Source organism: Manihot esculenta, chromosome 9 (genome assembly GCF_001659605.2).
Source record: "Manihot esculenta cultivar AM560-2 chromosome 9, M.esculenta_v8, whole genome shotgun sequence".
NCBI lineage: Eukaryota > Viridiplantae > Streptophyta > Magnoliopsida > Malpighiales > Euphorbiaceae > Manihot > Manihot esculenta.
Genome location: NC_035169.2, coordinates 7855190 through 7875978, shown reverse-complemented (window position 1 = coordinate 7875978; position 20789 = coordinate 7855190). Strand labels below are relative to the sequence as shown.

The window sequence follows — 20789 nt, the reverse complement described above, 5'->3', positions numbered from 1 at the left end:
ATAATCGTATTTAAGAATTTTAATTTTTAATATATATATATATATATATATATATATATGAATCAAAATCTAAAAATTTAATGGTAAAAATATTAAAAAATATCAAAATTTTAAATGCACAAAATACATCAAATTCAAAATTTTAAGATAATAATTATTAAAATATATTTAAATATTAATTAATTTGTCAAATAAAATTAATTAAACTTAAGAAATTAAAAATTTAAATATAATAATGCATGATAATTATTTTAATATTTTTAATTAATATTTAAATTTATTATTTTAATAATCTTATCTCATAAAATTTAATTTAAATATTACCAAAATTATTAAATTTTAACAATTTTCCTACATAATTATCAAATAAAATTAATTAAATTTATAAATAAGAAATTTAAACATATATTAATTTTAAATGATAAATATTTAAAATTATTTTAAGTTATACATGAATAATTTATTAATTTAAATTTATTTAAATTATAAGATAATTATTCATTTTAAAATTTAAAATCAATTGTAAATAATTAAATAATATAAAAATAAAATCGGTAATCTTATTATTTCCCTTCTTCTCCAAGTAAATTATAAAATTATAGTTTTGTATATATTAATTTTAATTTTTATATAAATAATATAATATTTTAAATTAAAATATAATCACTATAAAATATATATTTATTAATAGGGACCGAGCCGGCCGGTCCCTGAAATTTTTAAAATTTTTTAAAGGTATATAAGTATTTTTTTCTAAAACATAAAAAATTCTCATTAAATTTCTATATGTTTAAAAAATTTATCGACTCATTTTTATTTTAAAATTTTTTTAATTAAATATAATTATATTTTATAAAATTAAACTCTTTAATTCATTTGTAATTAAAATTTTTATTATTTAATCTTCATATTTTTTATTATTTTTTAATTTAAAAGATTTATTTACTATTTTCAAGCTTTTGAATTTAAGTCTCCGTTTTTTTTAGTCATTCACTCGTTACAATTGATTAAAATAATTTTTTTTTAAAAAAAATCAAAATTTAATAATAAATCATATATTAAAATATTATATTATTTTAATAATATTATTTTTTTTATAAATTTACATATTACATCATCACAAAAAAAAATTTTATAAATATCATTTAAAATCAACTCTATTATAAATAATTTATTAATAATTTATATTAAAAAATATATTTATAAATACCGATAATAATAATATTATTAATAATATATTTTAATTATTAAAAAATAAATAAAAATTATGATAATTTAATTATAATAGTTTATTTATTTTTTATAAAAATTATAAAAATTATTAATTTAAAATAATATAAAATTAAATAAAATTATAATAGTCAATTATATATTATCATAATAAAATAAAGTGAATAATAAATTTTAAGACAATAATAAAAATATTATTTATTTTAGTTATTTATTTAAATTCGATCTATAAATTAAATTTTTACATTCGTAACCATTTATTAGTATAATTAAAATTATTTTTACAATAAAACATCAAGTTAATGTTATTATTATAGGAAAATAAATTTAATATATTGTATAATAAATATAATTTTAATATTTTAATATTGTGATAATTATTTTTAATATTTTTAAATAATATTTAAATTTATTATTTTAATAATTATATTTACAAATTTTAATTTTTTAATTATTATACATACATATATATATATAAATTAAAACCTATATGAATCAAAACCTATAAATTTAATGGTAGATATATTAAAAAAATTTTAAAATTTTAAATGCATAAATATATCAAGATTAAAAATTTAAGATAATAATTATCAAAACATATTTAAATATTAATTAATTGCCAAATAAAATTAACTAAACTCAAGAAATTAATAATTTAAATATAATTAAATGATATCATAATAATTAATTTAATATTTTTAATTAATATTTAAAATTATTATTTTAATAATATTATCTCAAAAAATTTACCGAAATTATTAATTTTTATATATCCTTTAAGATTTTCATAATTAATTAAAATTAATTTAAAAAAGTTTTAAAAAAATAATTTAAAAAATAAAATTATCATATATTTTAAAATTAAATTTTAATAATAAAATTATCTAATTACTTAAATAATTAAATTATATTATTATAAATAATGTAAAAGTTTAATATTATTACCAAAAATCCTAATATTCTTCCTCCTCCCACTTTCATTATTCAACGTGCTTATACATTTAATAATCGTTAGAATATTGTTAATTATATATATAATTATAATTATTTAATAATTTTATAGTCATTTTTATTTTTTAGTATTATTTAATATTTAAATTTATTATTTTAATAATTTTATGCTATAAATTTTCTTTTTAATAGTTATGATCTGATTTTAATTTGATTTGAGGTGGTTATGATTATAATTATTTACTATTTTAGTTCATAAGTTTAAATTTTAAATAGTTAATTTTGTTTGATAATTTAGTTAAAATTAAATAAAAATAAAGAAATTATATAAATTTTAAATAATATTAATATAAATCAATATTAAAATATATTAAATTCAAATTTTAATAATTCAAATTATAAACTTCTAATAATAAAATAGTGAAATTATAATTACAATATTATTTATATTAAAATATTATTTTTATTTAATAAAATTTTATATTTTATTTTATTTAAAATTTTATATTTTATTTTATTTAAAACTTAATATCGCATTTAAAATTTATTTAATATCAATTATTAAATTAAAAATTAAATTAACTATTTAAATATTTATAAAGTGATAGAATCATAATCATAGAATATCATCTTGATCAGAATATTATTTTTATTTTATTTAAAATTTTATACCGTATTTAAATTTTATTTAATATTAATAAATAAATAAATAAATAATTATACACTCTTATAATATAAAAATAAAATATATTATATTTAAATAAAAATAATATTTTTACAAGAGAAAAATTAAATTTAATTATTTAATAATTAAAAGACTTATGTATCACTTTTAAGTACTATAATTTTTCAAAATTAAATTGGAATTAAATCAAAACACTCAGATTCACAGTCGAATCAGAGGGTGGGCAGCTCTACCTATATATATATACCTCTTAATTACCTGTTCAAACCTTTGTGAAATTAACCAATATCCCAAAACTCGCTCTCGTCTCGGTTCTTGCTTCCCATCTCCCACTCCTCTTTGTCATCTCCCTCTCAATCAATCAAACCAGAGGGCCAATAGCTCTTTTACTTTTTTTTTTTTTTTGGTGGGTCTCCATACCTACACCTCCATCCTCCCCAGCTCACCCGCACAAACCCTAAGCTCCTCTGAACCAGAAAAATGGCAAAAACTAAGGCTTCCTCAAAGAAGCAGCAAAAGCGTGGTGTGGACTTCAAGGTAAATTTGCCTGTAGACACCATACTCTTTTTTTTGGCTGTTGTGCTTTCTAAATTTCATGTGTTTTAACGATTTTTTGCAAATGTCTAGAAAATTAAGCGGAAGCTTGGCAGGAAATTGCCACCCCCTAAGAATGCTACAAACACTGAAATTAAATCCAAAGGTAATTAGTTAATTTCTATGTATTTGTTGATCAATTTAGTTCTTCCACAAAAATAGTCTGAAATTTAATTATTAAAATTGTAGCTTTGATAGTACAGTATGTCCAATAAAATGAAATCTCAATGTTTTTTCATGCCTTACTGTTATGTTTAGTTGTAAATGGCTTGTTGTGGAGTGATATGATTGTTGAAAATTTATTTGAATGTATTATGAGCAGCAATCATTCTCCCTGAGCAAAGTCTGGCTTCGGAGAAAATGGGTTTAGCTGTGAGCAAGAAAGGCTTGACTTTGAAAGAGCTTCTTCAACAAACTTCCCATCACAATGCGAAAGTTCGTAAAGGTATCCTTGTTATTAATCTGAAAATTTAATGCTCTGGTTTTGAAGAAATTTAGGACAAGGGAAGTTAGTAAAATATCATAATGTGGGTATTGGATGGGAAACAAACTTAATAAGGGACGGAGACCATATATTATGTAACTTTTCTCTTGAAATTAACATAAGAATGATGATAGGTATCGTTGCATACATGCCTGTTAGGTATTGAATTTTTCAAGTAATACGTTTTTCCTTGTTGCTGAAAATTATTTACCTATTTGTCTCCATTACGTACTTCATTATTCCTTTATGTTCATGTGGTTTGTTTTTTTGTTTAAGCATTTGTGTAATTTGTGCATGTGAATCACAAAATTTACAGGTTTTTTCTGCCTCTAGTAATTCATGTATATTTGATTGAGTTTACTGGTTAAATTACTTGAAAGTTCTATCTCTTAATTACTTTTAATGTTCTATTTTAGCCCCTGCATTCATTATTCTGCCACTACTTCATGAATCTCAACTGTTTTATCTCTTTCTTTTGAAGATGCGTTGATGGGTATGAAGGATTTATTCCTTAAGCATCCGGAAGAACTGAAATTGCACAGATATGCAGTTATAGAAAAACTACGTGAACGAGTCAGCGATGAAGATAAAGTGGTTCGAGAAACCCTTTATCAACTTCTTAAATCAGTAATTTTACCTGGCTGCAATGAGGTAATTCTTCATTTTCTTAACTGCTTCAAAGCCCATACTCGTTATGTTTGTTTAATTAATTGGATACCTGAAAATCTATAAGGATTGGTATTGGCACCAAATACTCTTGTGGTGTACACCCTTTTTTTTTTATTTTCAATTTTCAGTCCAACTGCTTTTATGGTTTTATTGCGACTTTTTTTTTGTTTGGCTAACAAGCCTCCTGTCTGTCAGATTATCAGCTAAAGCATGAGAAAACAGTTTTTAATCATTCTTTTAATTCTCGTTTGAAGATCCAAGTGCTCTGTGTTTGTGAAGTGTCTCTTTGCTTGATGTCATGGGACAATGTTTAAACTCTCATACACTCTATGCACAAGTTTCTTGTCCGTGTCTTGACCATGGCCACTTTGCATAAAATTTGCAATGCTTAAAAATGTGGCCACATCATACTTTGTAGGACCATAAATGACTGTTTATCACTTTTATGTATAGTGTCCTCTTTCATTTTGAGGACTTGATATGGACTGGAATTCTTCTGCTACTTCATGGGATGCCCTATTGATCCTTGGATTTTCAGAAGAGTAAAACTTTCAAAATGACACATTTATGTGAACAACTTAAATATTTTATACAAAATAAGGAAAAATGGGCGCCTCTTTAATTTCCTCTCTCTCTCTCTCTCTCTCTCTCACCTGTTTTAACAAATTTATGTTTTGATGCTTATCTTAATACTCATTTTTTTTTCTATGGTTGTCATTTTGTTGTTATATTTTTCTTTATTATCATTACTTCATCCTTTACTTTGACAGTTGTTTTTATCTGCTCTACCTGTCCAGGATAATCAAGGGCCTTTCATTTCTTTGATTATGGCCTACATTTTTAATGCAATGACGCATTTAGCAATTGAAGTTCGGCTTATGGCTTTCAAGTTCTTTGATCTCATTGTACAGCATTTTCCTGCTTCATTTTCCTTGCACGCTGAAAAGGTATCTTAATTTGAATCATGCTATTCAAACATTCCTATGTACTTATCAGACATAATTATGTATTCCTGTTAAGGAGAACTTTATATATTCTATTAGTTGACGGATAACTTAGTTTATGGTATTATGCCATAAATGTATTGGGCCTTCCATTATGAATCCAAAAGCTTATTATGTGCACTAGAATACAATTGAATAAAGATGTAGCCTTTGAGTTATTTCCTTTTCTTCCCTTTCATCCCCTTATTCCTCTTGCTTATTCTTAAATCTTAACATGGTGTCGAAATTGTGGGTTTTTGCCATCCATGAGGCTGTATAATTGGCCAAGTATTGGGTTATTACTAACTAATTATCAAGTGACAACCATGTGATTGGACGAATCCCTTGATAGGGGAGCGTTGGAAATCCTTGTCCTACATTGGGAAAATATAAAAGAAAGGACAAAAGATAGGTATTTGGATTGCAACATTAAATTAGTCCATCATTTTGATGTGTTGAATCACTTAAATAAGCTTATGTTAAAAACGAATTAATGTCTAACATATCCAACATTGTCTCAGAATTTAACAGAGTGCATCATTGATCCTTTGCTTTTGAAAGTAATCTATGTTTTGTATGTGTGGTGTAACTGGTCCTGTTGATATCACTTGTACTGTTGATGTCCATGACTGGTGGTGGAGGCTACATAATGTTCTGATTTCAAATGTTGATTTCCTGTTGTTAATTCTTCATTTCTTATAGAAGTGCAAGACTATAGTCATAATATTGTTGATATAGAAAGGAACGGGACAAATTTATACATGGTATAGTTGTGCATAATGACCACATATCCACTACTGTATTTTCACACTTTATAGTTTCTTGAGGGACATCTTTCTTTCACTTTAAATCTTTGGTTGATTCCTTGGTGTTTCTACATACAGTATTTAGGGCATAGGAAAAGTAGAACAACCAAACCCTCACCCACTGTCCACATGATGTTGATATGAATTTTAGTGGATGATGCTTGTGTGCGACTGATGTTCTTTTATTTTCCATTTATTAACAGGTTCTTCAAAATTATGCTGATATTCTGCGGAAGAACCAGTTCTATTTAGAAGACAAGAGCAAGCTCAAGAATGTGCTTGCTGGTTTGGTGTGCTGCTTGTCTCTATTGCCGTCTAGTAGCTCATGCAAGAAGGTTACTTGTTCAAATCAATTGAACATAGAAGTTTTTAAGCCTTCCTTTTCTGATTGTCTATTGTTTTCTAACACTCTCTTCTTCAATTTGATAGAAAGTCCATGGGCAAGAAATGTTGCATGCTTTTGAGCCTGACAAGCCTACAGAAGTTGCTGGTATTTCTTAGTAGTACCTTGTTCTTATCTTCCAATGGTTCATTTAAAGTTACATTTCACAACGCCAGCATTCAGTTTCTGAGTTATAGTTTTGCATAGGCAATAATGCCAACAACTTTTACCATTTATGATTTATATTCCCTCCGTCCCATAATTTTTTGTCTAGCTTTCCATTTTTGAATGTCCACAAAATATTGTCCACTTTCCTTTTTTACATTATGATTAACATATAAATTGACCTTTATAACCCTATTTATTCTTATCTTATTTTCAATATAATTCCTCATTAATTGTTTATTTTTTCCAAATGAGAATTCAAATCATCTCTTAGCATTTAATTTAAACCATATGTCATTAATAATGATTTTATTGTTTATTAAAACTTAATATTCTCATTTTATATTAGAGATGGGTATAATTGGAAAATTAATAGGAAGAAATTGTCCTTTAACTAGATAACTATCATTTCTTAATATCCGTAAAAAAGCAGAGCCGAAAAAATTTATGGGATGGAGGGAGTATAACATATGTTATGTTTAGCATGATTCTGAGAGTTGTTAGTTCTTGTTTAATTTGCTGTTCAGCTATTTTTGCATGGTTCCTAATCTTGACGAAATTCCCTTCATATCTGATAGCACATTCTCTACATTCATGGTACTGACATGTTAGCATATTGATTTGATTTTGTTTATGTCTTTCCAAATATTGGATGCTAATGCTCTAAACCAACATTTTTCTTTCTTTTTGTGCAGATTTTTCTGTTGTCATCAACAAACTAAAGGATCTTGTTCCAGTTTTAGTCAACTGCTTCCAAGACTTTGTTCCATTAATTCACAGCACACAACAATTGGATGCTCAGTCATTTGATTGCTTGCATAATATACTTAAGAGCATTGACCTTGTAGTCAGGTTTTTTGTTTATGGTACTGAAAAGGATAATCGAGAATCACATCCTTCTATGTGGGATCAAAGCATCTCTTCAGTGCTGCTAAAGAAGTTCGTAGGTGTATTTCCTTTGAATCCAGTGCTTCACCTTTCAGAAAAGGTAGAAACTTAAATTTACATTCAATCTGTTTCTCCATCAGCAGTGTGTGTGTGTGTCTTTTTTAATAACTGAAATGATTATATGAGCAAAAGAAAGGAGTGGGAGAAGAGGGGGGAGAGAGAGAGAGAGACCCCAGGAGTTGAAATATATATGATTAATTCTTTTACCATTTTGTGGAGAGCTTTAGAGGGGGAATCACTCTCTCGATTTTCCTTTTCTCTTTTGTTTCTTGTCTTCTGAGCAAAAATGGAAATATAGTTCTTTTCCCCCTACTGCTCCTTTTTCCTTCCATTCAAACTTAACAAAGTACCTCCCTTTAGTTTATATCTTAGAGACTCCCTACATATGAAGTTCTGTAGCACTTCTCATTGTCATAGTAATTTTCTCGATTTTGTCTCAATGACAGGACGATGATCGATATTTTACCTTGAATGTTATGATTGCTGAAATATTTTTTCACTTGAGTGAATGGATCTGCCCTTCTGCTGAGTTACTAGAGAAATTCCTTGCATTTATAGAGTATGCGCTGCTTGAGAAGGTATTTCTGCACTATCTCTGTCCTTGAAATTTCAGAAAAGATCTTAATCATGTGGACTTGCATCTTGGGCCAATTAATTAGAGATCAATATAATGCTTTCTTCCTATGTAGAATTATTTCATGTTAGTGCTTATAGGAACTTACAACGCTCGTGTAGCGTATTGTTGATAAAATGGATCAGACCTAACTCCACCCTCAAAAGGCACCTTCTAGGGAAAGATTGTTATCTTTCTAAGCCATATATGAAACGCTTTTTTACCTTATACCTAGTCGATGTGGGACAACATTTTAATAGAATTTCAGATATATTATGCTAGGGTTTCTCACAATCATATCAATTAAAATGTCATTAATGGCAGCAGAAAGATGTTAAGAGCTACTTCAATGGCAGCCAGAGGATGGAAGTCAACTGAGGTGCAAGATTATAAGACGAAAAAAATGTGATATGCCCTCTTTTTTACAATGTATAATTGTTAGGATGTAATAGAAATTAATATAAGGATTGAGAGACATGCTTATGGTTGACTAAACTAGATGAGGAAGATTACTTGGAAATGAATGGTCAATTCAATACGAAGATGTATGCAATTCAAATTTGCCTATCTCAATTAAAACCACACCATTCTGAAGATATTACTGCTAGGTTCTGGAAGTTTGTACATCTCTTACTGTGCTAAGAATTGAACTAATCTCCATATTATTTAGAATTTAAGAAAGACAATGTTGCAGAGCTTTTGCTGATTTAACTGTAAAGTAGCTTCCTAGCAATTCAACTCGAACAATAAAAGCATTGTTACCCTGCCTGGAAATTGTATGTTTGATTTTGAACCAATTCGAACTGAAAAGAAGTGAACACTTGAAATTTATTTTATGAGAAATTGGAAGGAACAGAAGTAAAGAACCAATTGAACCAAACCAAACAGAAATTTCATTTGCTCTCGATTATATATTGAGATGTTCTGATGCTCTCAACTAAGAGCCTTTTTAACTTATTATGATGGAAAGGAGCATCGTATATGTCGGTACCTTATAAATCTTTTCTATGTCTGCATTTATTTCTTTATTTTTATTTTCTGCAGATCCGCAGTGAAGTAAGGTCTGGCAGAGCAATTAGAGAAAAGCAGATTGTTGCTCTGGTTCATTTTGTCCCAAAACTTGTAACACAAGTAAAAGACAATTGGAAGTCCCGCCTTCTACAGGTTTGACTTGTGCTTTCAAGAAGTGGACAATTTTTTTATTTTCAGCAAATTATGTCAGTGAAATCTCTGTTTCATGAGATTATCTGATTTTGTTCTGATAGTTCCTTGTTCTTGGTTATTGTTCTAGATATCTAGAGGTTTCTCAAGAACCAATAATACTGATTGCAAGGATGTTAAATAATCAAATCTCAATTGCAGGCATTTACAAAGACATTCCTCAATTGCAATCCGGAGTCTTCAGTAAAGTTGGCCTGCATTTCTGCAGTGGAAGAAATGCTTTTTTCTGTAAGCTCATTTTCTGACCCTTAGAAAGGCGTGTTCCTTACCCTAAAGATTATTTAACATCCCTGCTTGGCAATTGACGTAGCAAATCGCTGAAACACTGTCTGTTTCTCTCTAATGTATTGCATAAAATTCTTAGAGAGGAATGTTGTACACAGATGCAAGTGATTCGGAACTGTTGGATCATCTGATTACTTGGATGAGAGAGCTGCCTATGTTGTTAATCCTGCTAGGGGATCGGCATTCAGCATCTTCCCAGGTAGTTGGACAAGTTACAAATGGATTTAGCAACTTAGCTTCCACAATATTTAAGTTTCGCTTTTCTTCTATAATTACCATGTGCGACGACGTTACTCGACAACACTTGATAACCATTTTGCTGCACTCATTTTTGTAGGCTGTGTTGCATCTTCTGCTTCGTCTGGGTCAATGTTGTACAGTGAGCTCTTTGCTTGCATTTGAATATGACAACTTGCAATACTCACTGCAAGAATTTTATGGCATATGTCGAGAAGGTTACTACTGATTATTAACAATTTGATGATAGTTTTCTGTATATTTTAGATTAATTAAATGGTTCCTTATCATATTTGATACTATTTAGCAGGGAAGAAATGTTACGGTCCTTTCATAAAGCTTCCTATGGATTGTCAAGAACTCTCCATATGTTGTCTTTATTATTTCCGTCATTTGGATCCACTTATGCTGAAAACGATAGCTTCTTGCTGCCTCTGTGAGTATTACCTGTACATTTCTTCAAAGTGATGCTCAACTTATTTTAGGTTTTTCTGTTATTGATGCCTTAGGGTTGATCGTAAAATAGCTGAATTTGCTAAATTGTGAAGTATCAGGCTTTTATATAATTTAATTTCATACTTGATGGCCCTTCTCCTCCATTAGTTATTGAAAACTTAATGGCACAGACTGCAAGAAATCCAATGTCCATGCTTAGTTACATAGCATGAATCCTCTCTTTAAGGTGCAGTAAGTTTGCATTCTGTAGATTGTGAAATGATGCAGTCATCTTAATGGTAGAACCAAATGTTACATAAACGTTGGAAAAGAAGTTACTTTTAGTTTTGAGAATTAAGATCATAGGGCAATAACGGAGGACTTTTATTCCTTGATGATAAGATTTTCCATTAAGTTGAAGCTGACAAATGGTTTTCCACCTGAGGTAGTCAATTACATGTTTAGGTATAACACTGATCTTATTTCCTATTTCTCGCTGTTGTACACAGTGTGTTATGCCCATTAAAGTAGGGCACGATACTAATAAATGAGATAACTATGCCATGTCTATTGAATACCATGGAACTAATTGATTTTCTATCTTCTTTTCCTTTATATTTCAGGTCCTGATTTGGATGCATCTCTCTTGTTTCGGATCATAGAGGTTTTGCATTTGGCCTTTAAAGCGGGCCACATTCAGATTACTGACCACCTTAGCTTCTTTGTTACTCTGGTCTCCCGTGTCAATGTCTTACCAGGTGAGTAGAGATACCTATGTTGGCAAGAAAATGTGAATATGTGGATGAATGATTTTAGGTAGTTTCTGTCTGAAAATATATTCATGTCTGCAGGAGATGCTCATCCTGATATTGAGGAAGATACGAAGATCTCAAATCATCAAACTTTCAAGTCATTGATCCGTGTTGTTTGCTCATGCCTGGCACAGATGGGTGATAATGTTCTACTTCTTGCGATACTGGAGAAAGTAATACTAGAGCAGATCGTAAGTTAATTCTTTCTGTAGCATTTTGTTCATGTCATTCTTTTTTTATATGGATGTACTGCAGGCTTTCATACTTCTGATGCTTTTTAGGACATGTTTTTCTAAAAAAATCATGATCAGCCCTTAAAATTTTCCTTGCAATCGTGAGGCCTTGTGTTTATGTCATTGTCCATTTCAGTTATTAAAGCTGCCGCTGGACAATGTCTGTGCTATGCTCAGGGTGCTTGTAGTGCTAGACTCCAAACCCAGTAGACTTTCTGAAGAAAGTATCCTCAGTTTGAGCAATTTCCTTTTAGGTTATTTGATTGACGTAGTACATGTAAGTTTCTGATTCCCTCTCGCTTAACATCTGCTGTCAACTGATAGTTTTTTTTTTTTGGACGACCAGCCGTTTTATTTTGTTCCTTGATATTCTTTACATTTTATGTTATCTTTAGACTTGTCCTGGAAAATTCTGATTTGTGTCCAAGTAAACATTTTTACAGTTTCTTAATGTATGCCATATGGCCCATATCAGCGATGAGCAGAAACGAAATAGGGGGGCCACTTAACGCACTTACCTGAACTTTTTTTTGCCTCCCTCGTGGCTTTAAACCCTTTGATGTAGTACTTTATCAATAAGTTATGAATAATTACTAAAGCTTCATCTATGGAGGACGAAAAATTAATTTGCTGAGATTTTGATGTTATGAATTTGTAGATTAAGCTTTGCTGATTTAAGCGCATTTCTGTTACTCGGACTTGGTTGGGGTGCCAGGAACATGTCCTTCCAACTCGGGCATGCAAAAAATTATACCTGCTTATCATGTTGTCATTTGGTTGCATCAGTTGTATGTTATTCATGTTCTGAAATTATTATACATCTTTGCAGCGTATTCCAGGAGATGATGATGTGCCCATGAGCTCTAGTCATGTACCAAAACAGAGTTGCTATATTTTGCCTTGCTTTTTCTTATTTGATAGAAGTCACAAGCTCTTGAAACTTGTATTGAATGTGATGGCTTCATCAATGTCTACAAGTAGTTCACTCTCTTCAAATGATCATACCCATCATGCTTCAGGACGTGCAAGTAGGATAAATGATATAGTGAATGTCCTAAGGCTGATGAATAGAGACGCCAAGATTAAGCAAATTATTTGTTCATCAAGGGCTGAGATTGATCTTATTTGGCAAAACATACACTCTCTACAGGAGGAAAACAATCTGGGTATTAGAGAAAGGCATATGATACAATGTGCATTGGATGAACTAATGACTATTAGAAGTTGAATAGATGAAGAGATGCAAATTGCTTAACCTTGTTTATTGTTGCATTACAAGATTGCAATGGCATGTGTGCCCAAATTTTGTAGTTTTAACAGTCTTTCGTGTATGCAATTCTCAAATGTATATGGCTTTAAGAGGATGATGCATTACATGAAATTTTAGGCTAAGACTTTCCTCTCAAATATAAATTTATTTTTTAAAAAAAATATATACTTTCATACAGTTTTGATTTCTATTCATCTATTGCTTAATTTTTTATATTAATAGAAAATCACAATTTAACTTTTTGTTTATAAAAAATTAAGCCATTAAATTTTAAATGCATCTTATTATAGGATGATTTTATAACATAAGCACTTGAACAATCAATGTTTCATGGGACAATGAGAAATTAATTTTTTAGAAAATATAAAACGAATACATTTAAAGAGAAAATTGTTGTGATGAAATTTTTGTATGATAATGAAAGATGATGGCGTTAGTTTCAATATTGAAAGTCTTTTCGTATCAATTTCAGTCACTTATGAACTTGCTATAAAGAATGTTAAAATCATGTGTTTAATAATTGGCTAAGAAAGATAATTAAAAATAATTATTTCAATTATTTTTTTATTTATCTTTTCTTATTTTATTCTTTTCTTAACTTTATTTTATAATTATTACTTGATTCTTATAATATAAAAATATATTAAAAATTTTACCATTTTAAAAAATTTATTGATTAATTTTTTTATTAATTTTAACGGTTTAATATTTTATTATTTAATCTCTATAATTTTAAAAAATTTATTAGATAATCTCTTATTTTTTTTAAAAAATCTATTAATTAATTTTTTATATCAAAATATTTTAAATTTTTATATAATATTTAATAATTAAAATTAATAGAAACATTAATCTTTAATGTTTTTAACTCGGCTAAATGTAAAAGTCTAAATTAATCTCTAATTTTTTATCTATTGATGAGCTCAATGTAAAAGTCTAAATTAATCTCTAATGTTTTCTTTAAAATTTAAATAAATATAGTTTAATCTTGTCATTAATTAAAATTAAAAAATAAAAAATAAAAATAAAATAGTATATAAAGCTTCATTTTATAAAATTAAAAAAATAAAATTTTATTATTAAAAAGTGATATTTATTAATAAAAATAATATTTATTAATTCTATCCTTTTGTTTCCTCTTAAAATTTCCTTCCTTTTCCCAATCTCATGATTCTTGCTTGAAAATCCACAAAATCAAATCGAATTGGGTGCTTCTGTTTTTATTTTTTCGTTTTCTTTTTCTCTTGTTTAGATTAGGGATTGTTTTTAACTCGGCTAGTTAATTAAAAAGAAAAAAAAAAAAAACTGAAAGATCGCTATTTAGTTGAGAAAATCAAATTAACTATATATTTATATAGTCGTATTATTTAATATTAATATCTAAAAATTTAAACTAAAAAAACATTTTATTGAAATTTTAAACTAAAATAATAATTATAACATATTTAAATTTATAAAAATTATAAAAATTAAATATTAATTAATCATGTCATTAATAATTTTATTTTATGTTATATACTTTTTAAAATTCTTTTCAGTTGAGAAGATTAATTTTTCTGTTAAACATTTTTTTATTTTTTTTACATTAATTTTGAAAAATTAATTAACTTAGTTTTTTTTAGTTTTAATTTCAATATATAAATTTAGGTTAAGAGTAAATAAATATTGATCGAGTCACGTAAAGGAAAGTATGTAGGAAAAATAAAAATAACATAAAAAAATTACACTCATAAAATTAGTCTGTTAGTAAATATATGTGAGTAAATCTTAGAAATATCATATTCTATTCTTTCAATTTTCAATTCTCGAATAAACAAAACATAAAAAAATTATTCAGAAATTCTTTATTAGTTTCAGTTCAAAAAAAAAAAATTCTTTATTAGTTAGATGAATTTTAAATAGTAGAGTTGTTATTATTATTGTTTTAAAATTTTATTCTTTAATTGTATTTTGAATTTAATTGAAATTTAAATATATAATTTCTTAAAAGTCCATAACAAATTACCTTATCCAAATACAAATTCATGAATTTGAATATAATATTGATTAAATTGATTTATTAAATGGAAATACTGAACAATAGTTTTTTTTATAAATAAAAATTAATACAGAAATAAAATTAAATTAATATTTTTTTTTCAGAATTTCACTTTTTATATAAATATTAAATATATAGCGGAACCATGACATTGTCAAAATGTTCTTTTAACCCTTCCTAAATACATATTTACATCTCAGTATTATATTGAATAATTTTATATTATTTTTAAATTATAATTTTTTAAATCCATTTCCGGAGTTGGTATAATAATTTTCAAAATTAAATTCCAAATGATTTTTAAAAAATAACTACTTTTTCTCAATAAAATTTGAAATCAGTTATATCAGTTTCTAATCCGTACATATTTCAGATTTACTTCAATGTATTTATTAACAGGTTAATAAAATTTTAAATTTTATTTTTTTAATTTTTATTTTAAAAAAACGTTAATTTAAATTATTTAAATTAAAAAGAATTGAAAGAATTCAGATAATAAATTATATATATAAAAAGATTTTATATTAAAGAAATTATTTTCTTCGTAATTACGAGTTAAGGAAGACCTTTTTATATATATGCCAAATATTAATTATTTCAATTATTTTTTTATTCATTTTTTCCTAATATGTGCCGAATACAATAATTAAACAAAAAAAACATAATATATTTAAATCTTAAATTAAAATAAATCCATCAAATTAAATTATCTCTTTAATATCTCATCTTCCTACTTGCACAATAAAATCAATCATTTGAAGGTAAAAGTCCAAAAAATTCCACGCGTCTGCTGATGAAAACTTCAAATCAAAACAACAACATTCCATTTAAGCCCTTTTACTCGGTTCAAACACTTCAAAAAGATCTCTCCACTTTCTCAGATGTTTCCTCCATGATTTTCCCGGAAATTTATATAAGAAAATCTCCTAGCCTGACTTGTACCAGATTGACTTTATCTAAATTAAATCTCCTCCCTCTCTTGAAATCCAGGGAGTAGTTGAAGCTGGCAACCCAGTTTGACCAGTCTCTCCTTATAATCTCCTTCAATTCTTCAAAGATATTATATCAGAGTAAAAAGAAAATAGAGGAAGGAAACTAGTAATCTGTTAAAAACGAGGGAAAGAAAAGATGAATGATTTGTTTTCTGGGTCTTTCTCTCGCTTCCGCAGTGAGGAAGCCTCCCCCGATCACCATGTAATCCAGATGTCAGAGATGCCGCATACCGGCGGCGTCAATCTTGATAAGTTTTTTGGTGATGTTGAATCTGTTAAAGATGAGCTGAAGGACTTGGAAAGGCTCAATGAGAGCCTCCAATCGGCTCATGAGCAGAGCAAGACTCTACACAACGCTAAGGCCGTCAAGGATTTGCGGTCGAAGATGGATGCCGATGTCGCTCAAGCGTTGAAGAAAGCTAAGCTCATTAAGGTTCGTTTGGAGGCTCTGGACCGTTCCAACGCCGCTAATCGGAGTCTGCCAGGGTGTGGACCTGGGTCTTCGTCGGATCGGACCAGGACTTCTGTAGTCAACGGGCTGAGGAAGAAGCTGAAGGATTCGATGGACAGTTTTAATAGCCTCAGAGAGAAGATATCTGGAGAGTACAGAGAGACTGTACAGAGGAGGTATTTTACTGTAACCGGCGAGAATCCCGATGAGAGGACCCTGGATCGCCTGATCTCCACAGGTCGGTAATTGATGCTAGATTTTGAAATTTTTTCTTTTTTAACTTCAATTTTGATCTACCCAAATCAGGAATTTTGATGGCTTCCCAATTGATTGAGATAAAATTTTCTGCAATTTCAGGTGAGAGCGAGACTTTTCTTCAGAAGGCAATCCAAGAACAGGGCAGGGGAAGGATTTTGGATACAATAAATGAGATACAAGAGCGGCACGACGCTGTGAAGGATATGGAGAAGAATCTAAAAGAGCTGCACCAAGTTTTCTTGGACATGGCAGTATTGGTGCAAGCTCAAGGCGAGCAATTGGATGATATTGAGAGCAATATGCAGAGAGCAAGCTCCTTCGTCCGCGGCGGAACCCAGCAGTTGAATACGGCGAGAGTTTATCAGAAAAATACCCGGAAATGGACTTGCTATGCTATCATTATTTTGCTGGTCATCATCTTATTTGTGGTGTTGTTCACTGTGAGACCATGGGAAAACAACGGCGGCGGGGGCGGTGGTGGCAGCCAACCAGCCCCTGCACAGACTCCACCTTCACCACCCCCACCACCGCAGTAGGATTTGATGGGTTTTGTAGCTTATACATGCTGATCATATGCATGTATGTTATTATTTTGTGGGATATTTGTTAGTTTGAAACTTGATTATTGGTTTTGTTGATTGATTGATTTATTATTTTGATTTTCCTTTCCTCTTTTGTTATATTCTTTTTTCTAGAGCTTGATTTTGATGGAAAATTGGGATGTTGATAGATAATGAGAAGAGATCATAGATGCATAGTGTAGCCCATATGATCTATAGCTGTTGAATTGATACCTTGAGATGAGATGGGATGCTTAGCTTTTCCCGAACCCTTGGTGTCAAAATGTTCATGCATATTCACAGAGGAATTGCCATTGATTCTGTTGTTTCTTTTTTTTTTTATACAAATGGTTACGAAGTTGAATTTAGGACTTTTTGGCTTATGAGAAAGTATCCTACATGCCTGTAATAAAGCACTTTAAAAATACTCCATTGACATTCTGATTCACATGAACTTGGAATTTACTTGCAAAGAAAGTGGCTTCCAACTACTGCAATTGGTAATTGGGATTTTAAGAGCAAAACAAAATGACAAGAAAAAATTTTTTATCCAGGGTTTTTACGGCAAAATGACGGATTACGGGGTTGATAGCTGTTTCTCTTAACAATGCCGGTTCTATAAATCAAACCTTTATGTTTCCTTTGAGAATGCAATGAGACTTATCACTTGCCTAAGAAATCTACTAACCAATAGAAGACAACTAAGGCTATCAATTTGTTGATTAAATTTTAATCCATGCAATTAATATAATAAATTGTGTTTAGGCACCAATTACTGGTAATATTATATACTGTTAAACTGCAACACATTTTAAAGAAATATTCCATTTCTATCACAGTTAAAACTGCAATCCAAACCCAGTTCTACAGAGAGAGGGAAGTGGGAATTGGGAAGGAATAAATACCCAGATGACATACATATTCATGAAAAATACTCAGTTACCATTCGTGGCTTTCTTGCTCTCATATTAGGATTGAGGGCCTTCTCTCTCTTGTTTAACAGAGAAATTTTCTTTCGCGGATTTAACTAGAGGTTTTGAAATCTAACCTTTCATTTTTCGTTTTATGGAGGGATAAGAAAGGCCGTCCTTTCTCTTGACCCGACTGTGGATCTTCCTTCCCACCGTTGAATTGGAATGTATATAAGTTTGTTTAGTTGATCTTTTGCTTGTAGTGAAGCTTCTTGAGAGGTTTTTTTGAGTTGTTATAACTTCTTGTTGTGTTCTATGGACTTTTCAGGTTTCGCAGCACCGTATACTCTCCTTCATTGGTTCGTATAGCTCGACAGGTATAGCCGATGACATCTTGATAGGCGACATTTTTGGAAGGCGTAAGTGAGACGCTGATGAATTTTATCACCTCCACTTACTGCGTTCAACTTTTAGATATGAGGTTGTCTCCTAACAATGATTAGCTCTTGTCCTCTTTAGAGGGTAGGTGTGTGTGTGGCTTCTTGCAGAAATCAGAACCCGAATTGAAATAGAAAGTCATTTCCTTAAATTATTTCAATACAATTTTATGTATTTTTGATTTGGATTTAATTGTAATATTAATTTTTTTATTATAATTTCAGTATAATTTTCAATTTTTATAATAAATTTTAAACTTCAACAAAAGAATTAAATACTTTTAAAATAATATTAATATTATTTATATTAAACTAACAAATTTCATATTTTAACTTTAAAATAATATCAAATATCTATAATACTATATAATATTTAAAATATTAAATAACTAAATATAATATAATATTTATATTATCATTTTTAAACTTTTAAAATAAGAAAAAAAAATTTTCAGTAAAACTTTTAAAAATTTTGTTGCAATGTTTTCACAAAAAATAAAATTTAACTAAGTTTTTATCATTTTTGTAATATATTACAAATGTATTTAATTTTTTTTAAATTTTTTTATAATAAAATTATATAATTTTATTTAAAATTACATAATATCTAAAATTTTATAATTTAATTTAATAGTATTTTTTAAATAATCACAATTATTTTAATTTAATTTATTTTTAATTTTATCAAATTATATTTTATTATTATATAATCTAATTAATAATTATATATATATAACACAGAGATAATAATGATAATAATTACAAATATATATATATATATATATAATTGATTTTAATAATTTATATTCTATAAATATAAATTTTATTAATGTAGAGATGAGTGTATAATATAATTTATTTAAATAAAATAAAGTATAATTAATAAATTAAAATAATTAAATTATATCTTTATAAATCTTTAATAATTGATTAATAATTAAAATATATAATAATTATATATATATATATTTATTAATAACGATTATAAGTATATATACACAAATATTAATTTATATATTATTATTGTAATAATTTATATTTTATTAGTATAATTTTATTAATATTATTGAAGTGGTCCATCTATATATTCTATTTAAATAGGATGGATTTTAATTAATTAATTAAATTAGTTAAATTATACTATTATAAATATTTAATAATTGATTAATAACTAAAAGGTATAATAATTTTATATTGTTATTATATATATAAATAATATATATATAATTATTTTAGTAATTTATATTCTAATAATATAATTCTATTAGTATATATTATGTATATATGTAATATATTTAAATAGAATAAATTATAATTAATTAAATTGGCTAAATAAAATAGTAAAAAATATTTAATAATTAAATAATATTATAATTATATGTGTACTTTTATTGGGATAATATAATATATAAAATATATTATTATAACTATAAATTAGAATTGTAATATTAGTATAAATTATTTAAATATATAAATATACATAAATTAGTTTTTGGGTATGAGGACATGTAGGCGAAAAGAGATATGATTAAATGCTAGTATCACCGAAGAATACCTTTCTAGCTGGCCACATGTAGCTGTGATGAAGGATGGCATTGAGAAGCTCATCGCATCGGGTCAACTATTTGGGTTGGGTAGCTTATTGGGTTAGGGTCTCTTGGGCTTGGATATGTTTGTATTCTGGGTGGGCCATCTTGAACTCTTTTGCTTTTGGGGCTATGGTATATCTTGTATTTTTATGTTTTTTAATGATATTTACCTTTGGTTAAAAAAAAAAAAAAAAGAAAAGCAAGGCCCTTGATTTTTCTTAATACCTTCTGCCCTTAGATTTTTCTTAGTTGGTAGATGCCTCTAGAAACGACGCCAATCTGCCCATCTAGAAAATAAAACATTCAGCTTATGTTTGGACTAGGTGTCAGCCGTATTCAGTTCAAACTGAAAAAATCGATCGAATCGAATCGATTTAAAAATTTAGTTTGATTTTTTATACATTTCGGTTCGGTTCAGTTTTTAATTTCAGAATTTTTGGTTATTTCGGTTCGGTTCGGTTTTGATAAAAAAAAAATCGAAAAAACTGAACCGAACCGATTAGTGATAATAATATATTTTTTTAATAATATAGAGAAATTAAATCATATT

The 20789-nt window shown here is 27.9% G+C and overlaps 2 protein-coding genes across 7 annotated transcripts; both read left to right on the top strand.

Moving 5' to 3' along the window:
• The first annotated feature begins 3126 nt into the window (after window positions 1-3126).
• On the top strand, window positions 3127-13193 carry LOC110623015 (testis-expressed protein 10 homolog). Of its 6 annotated transcripts, none has more exons than XM_021767826.2 (18): window positions 3128-3403; window positions 3494-3566; window positions 3783-3905; window positions 4426-4595; window positions 5411-5560; window positions 6606-6737; window positions 6832-6892; window positions 7645-7937; window positions 8344-8475; window positions 9555-9674; window positions 9873-9959; window positions 10096-10215; window positions 10354-10471; window positions 10564-10689; window positions 11312-11446; window positions 11540-11691; window positions 11870-12010; window positions 12563-13193. In XM_021767826.2, exons 1-18 carry the CDS (start codon window positions 3347-3349, stop codon window positions 12959-12961), a joined length of 2589 nt encoding a protein of 862 aa, XP_021623518.1. In that variant the 5' UTR covers window positions 3128-3346; the 3' UTR covers window positions 12962-13193. The 6 variants fall into 6 exon arrangements, with proteins under 6 accessions (XP_043815772.1, XP_043815771.1, XP_021623519.1 ...); XM_021767825.2 differs by having other exon boundaries at window positions 10561-10689; XM_043959837.1 differs by lacking the exon at window positions 3783-3905 and having other exon boundaries at window positions 3127-3403; window positions 10561-10689.
• A 2616-nt stretch (window positions 13194-15809) lies between these two features.
• On the top strand, window positions 15810-17409 carry LOC110623470 (syntaxin-121). Its single transcript, XM_021768429.2, has 2 exons — window positions 15810-16722; window positions 16842-17409. Exons 1-2 carry the CDS (start codon window positions 16170-16172, stop codon window positions 17276-17278), a joined length of 990 nt encoding a protein of 329 aa, XP_021624121.1. The 5' UTR covers window positions 15810-16169; the 3' UTR covers window positions 17279-17409.
• The last annotated feature ends 3380 nt before the right edge of the window (window positions 17410-20789 follow it).

Bases quoted from the DNA above. Each gene is read 5' to 3' on its own strand.
- LOC110623015 (XM_021767825.2), top strand. From the start codon at position 3,347: ATGGCAAAAACTAAGGCTTCCTCAAAGAAGCAGCAAAAGCGTGGTGTG. The intron at 3,906-4,425 runs GTATCCTTGTTA...TTTCTTTTGAAG, and splicing joins CAATGCGAAAGTTCGTAAAG to ATGCGTTGATGGGTATGAAG. The intron at 4,596-5,410 runs GTAATTCTTCAT...CTACCTGTCCAG, and splicing joins TTTTACCTGGCTGCAATGAG to GATAATCAAGGGCCTTTCAT.
- LOC110623470 (XM_021768429.2), top strand. From the start codon at position 16,170: ATGAATGATTTGTTTTCTGGGTCTTTCTCTCGCTTCCGCAGTGAGGAA. The intron at 16,723-16,841 runs GTCGGTAATTGA...CTGCAATTTCAG, and splicing joins GGATCGCCTGATCTCCACAG to GTGAGAGCGAGACTTTTCTT.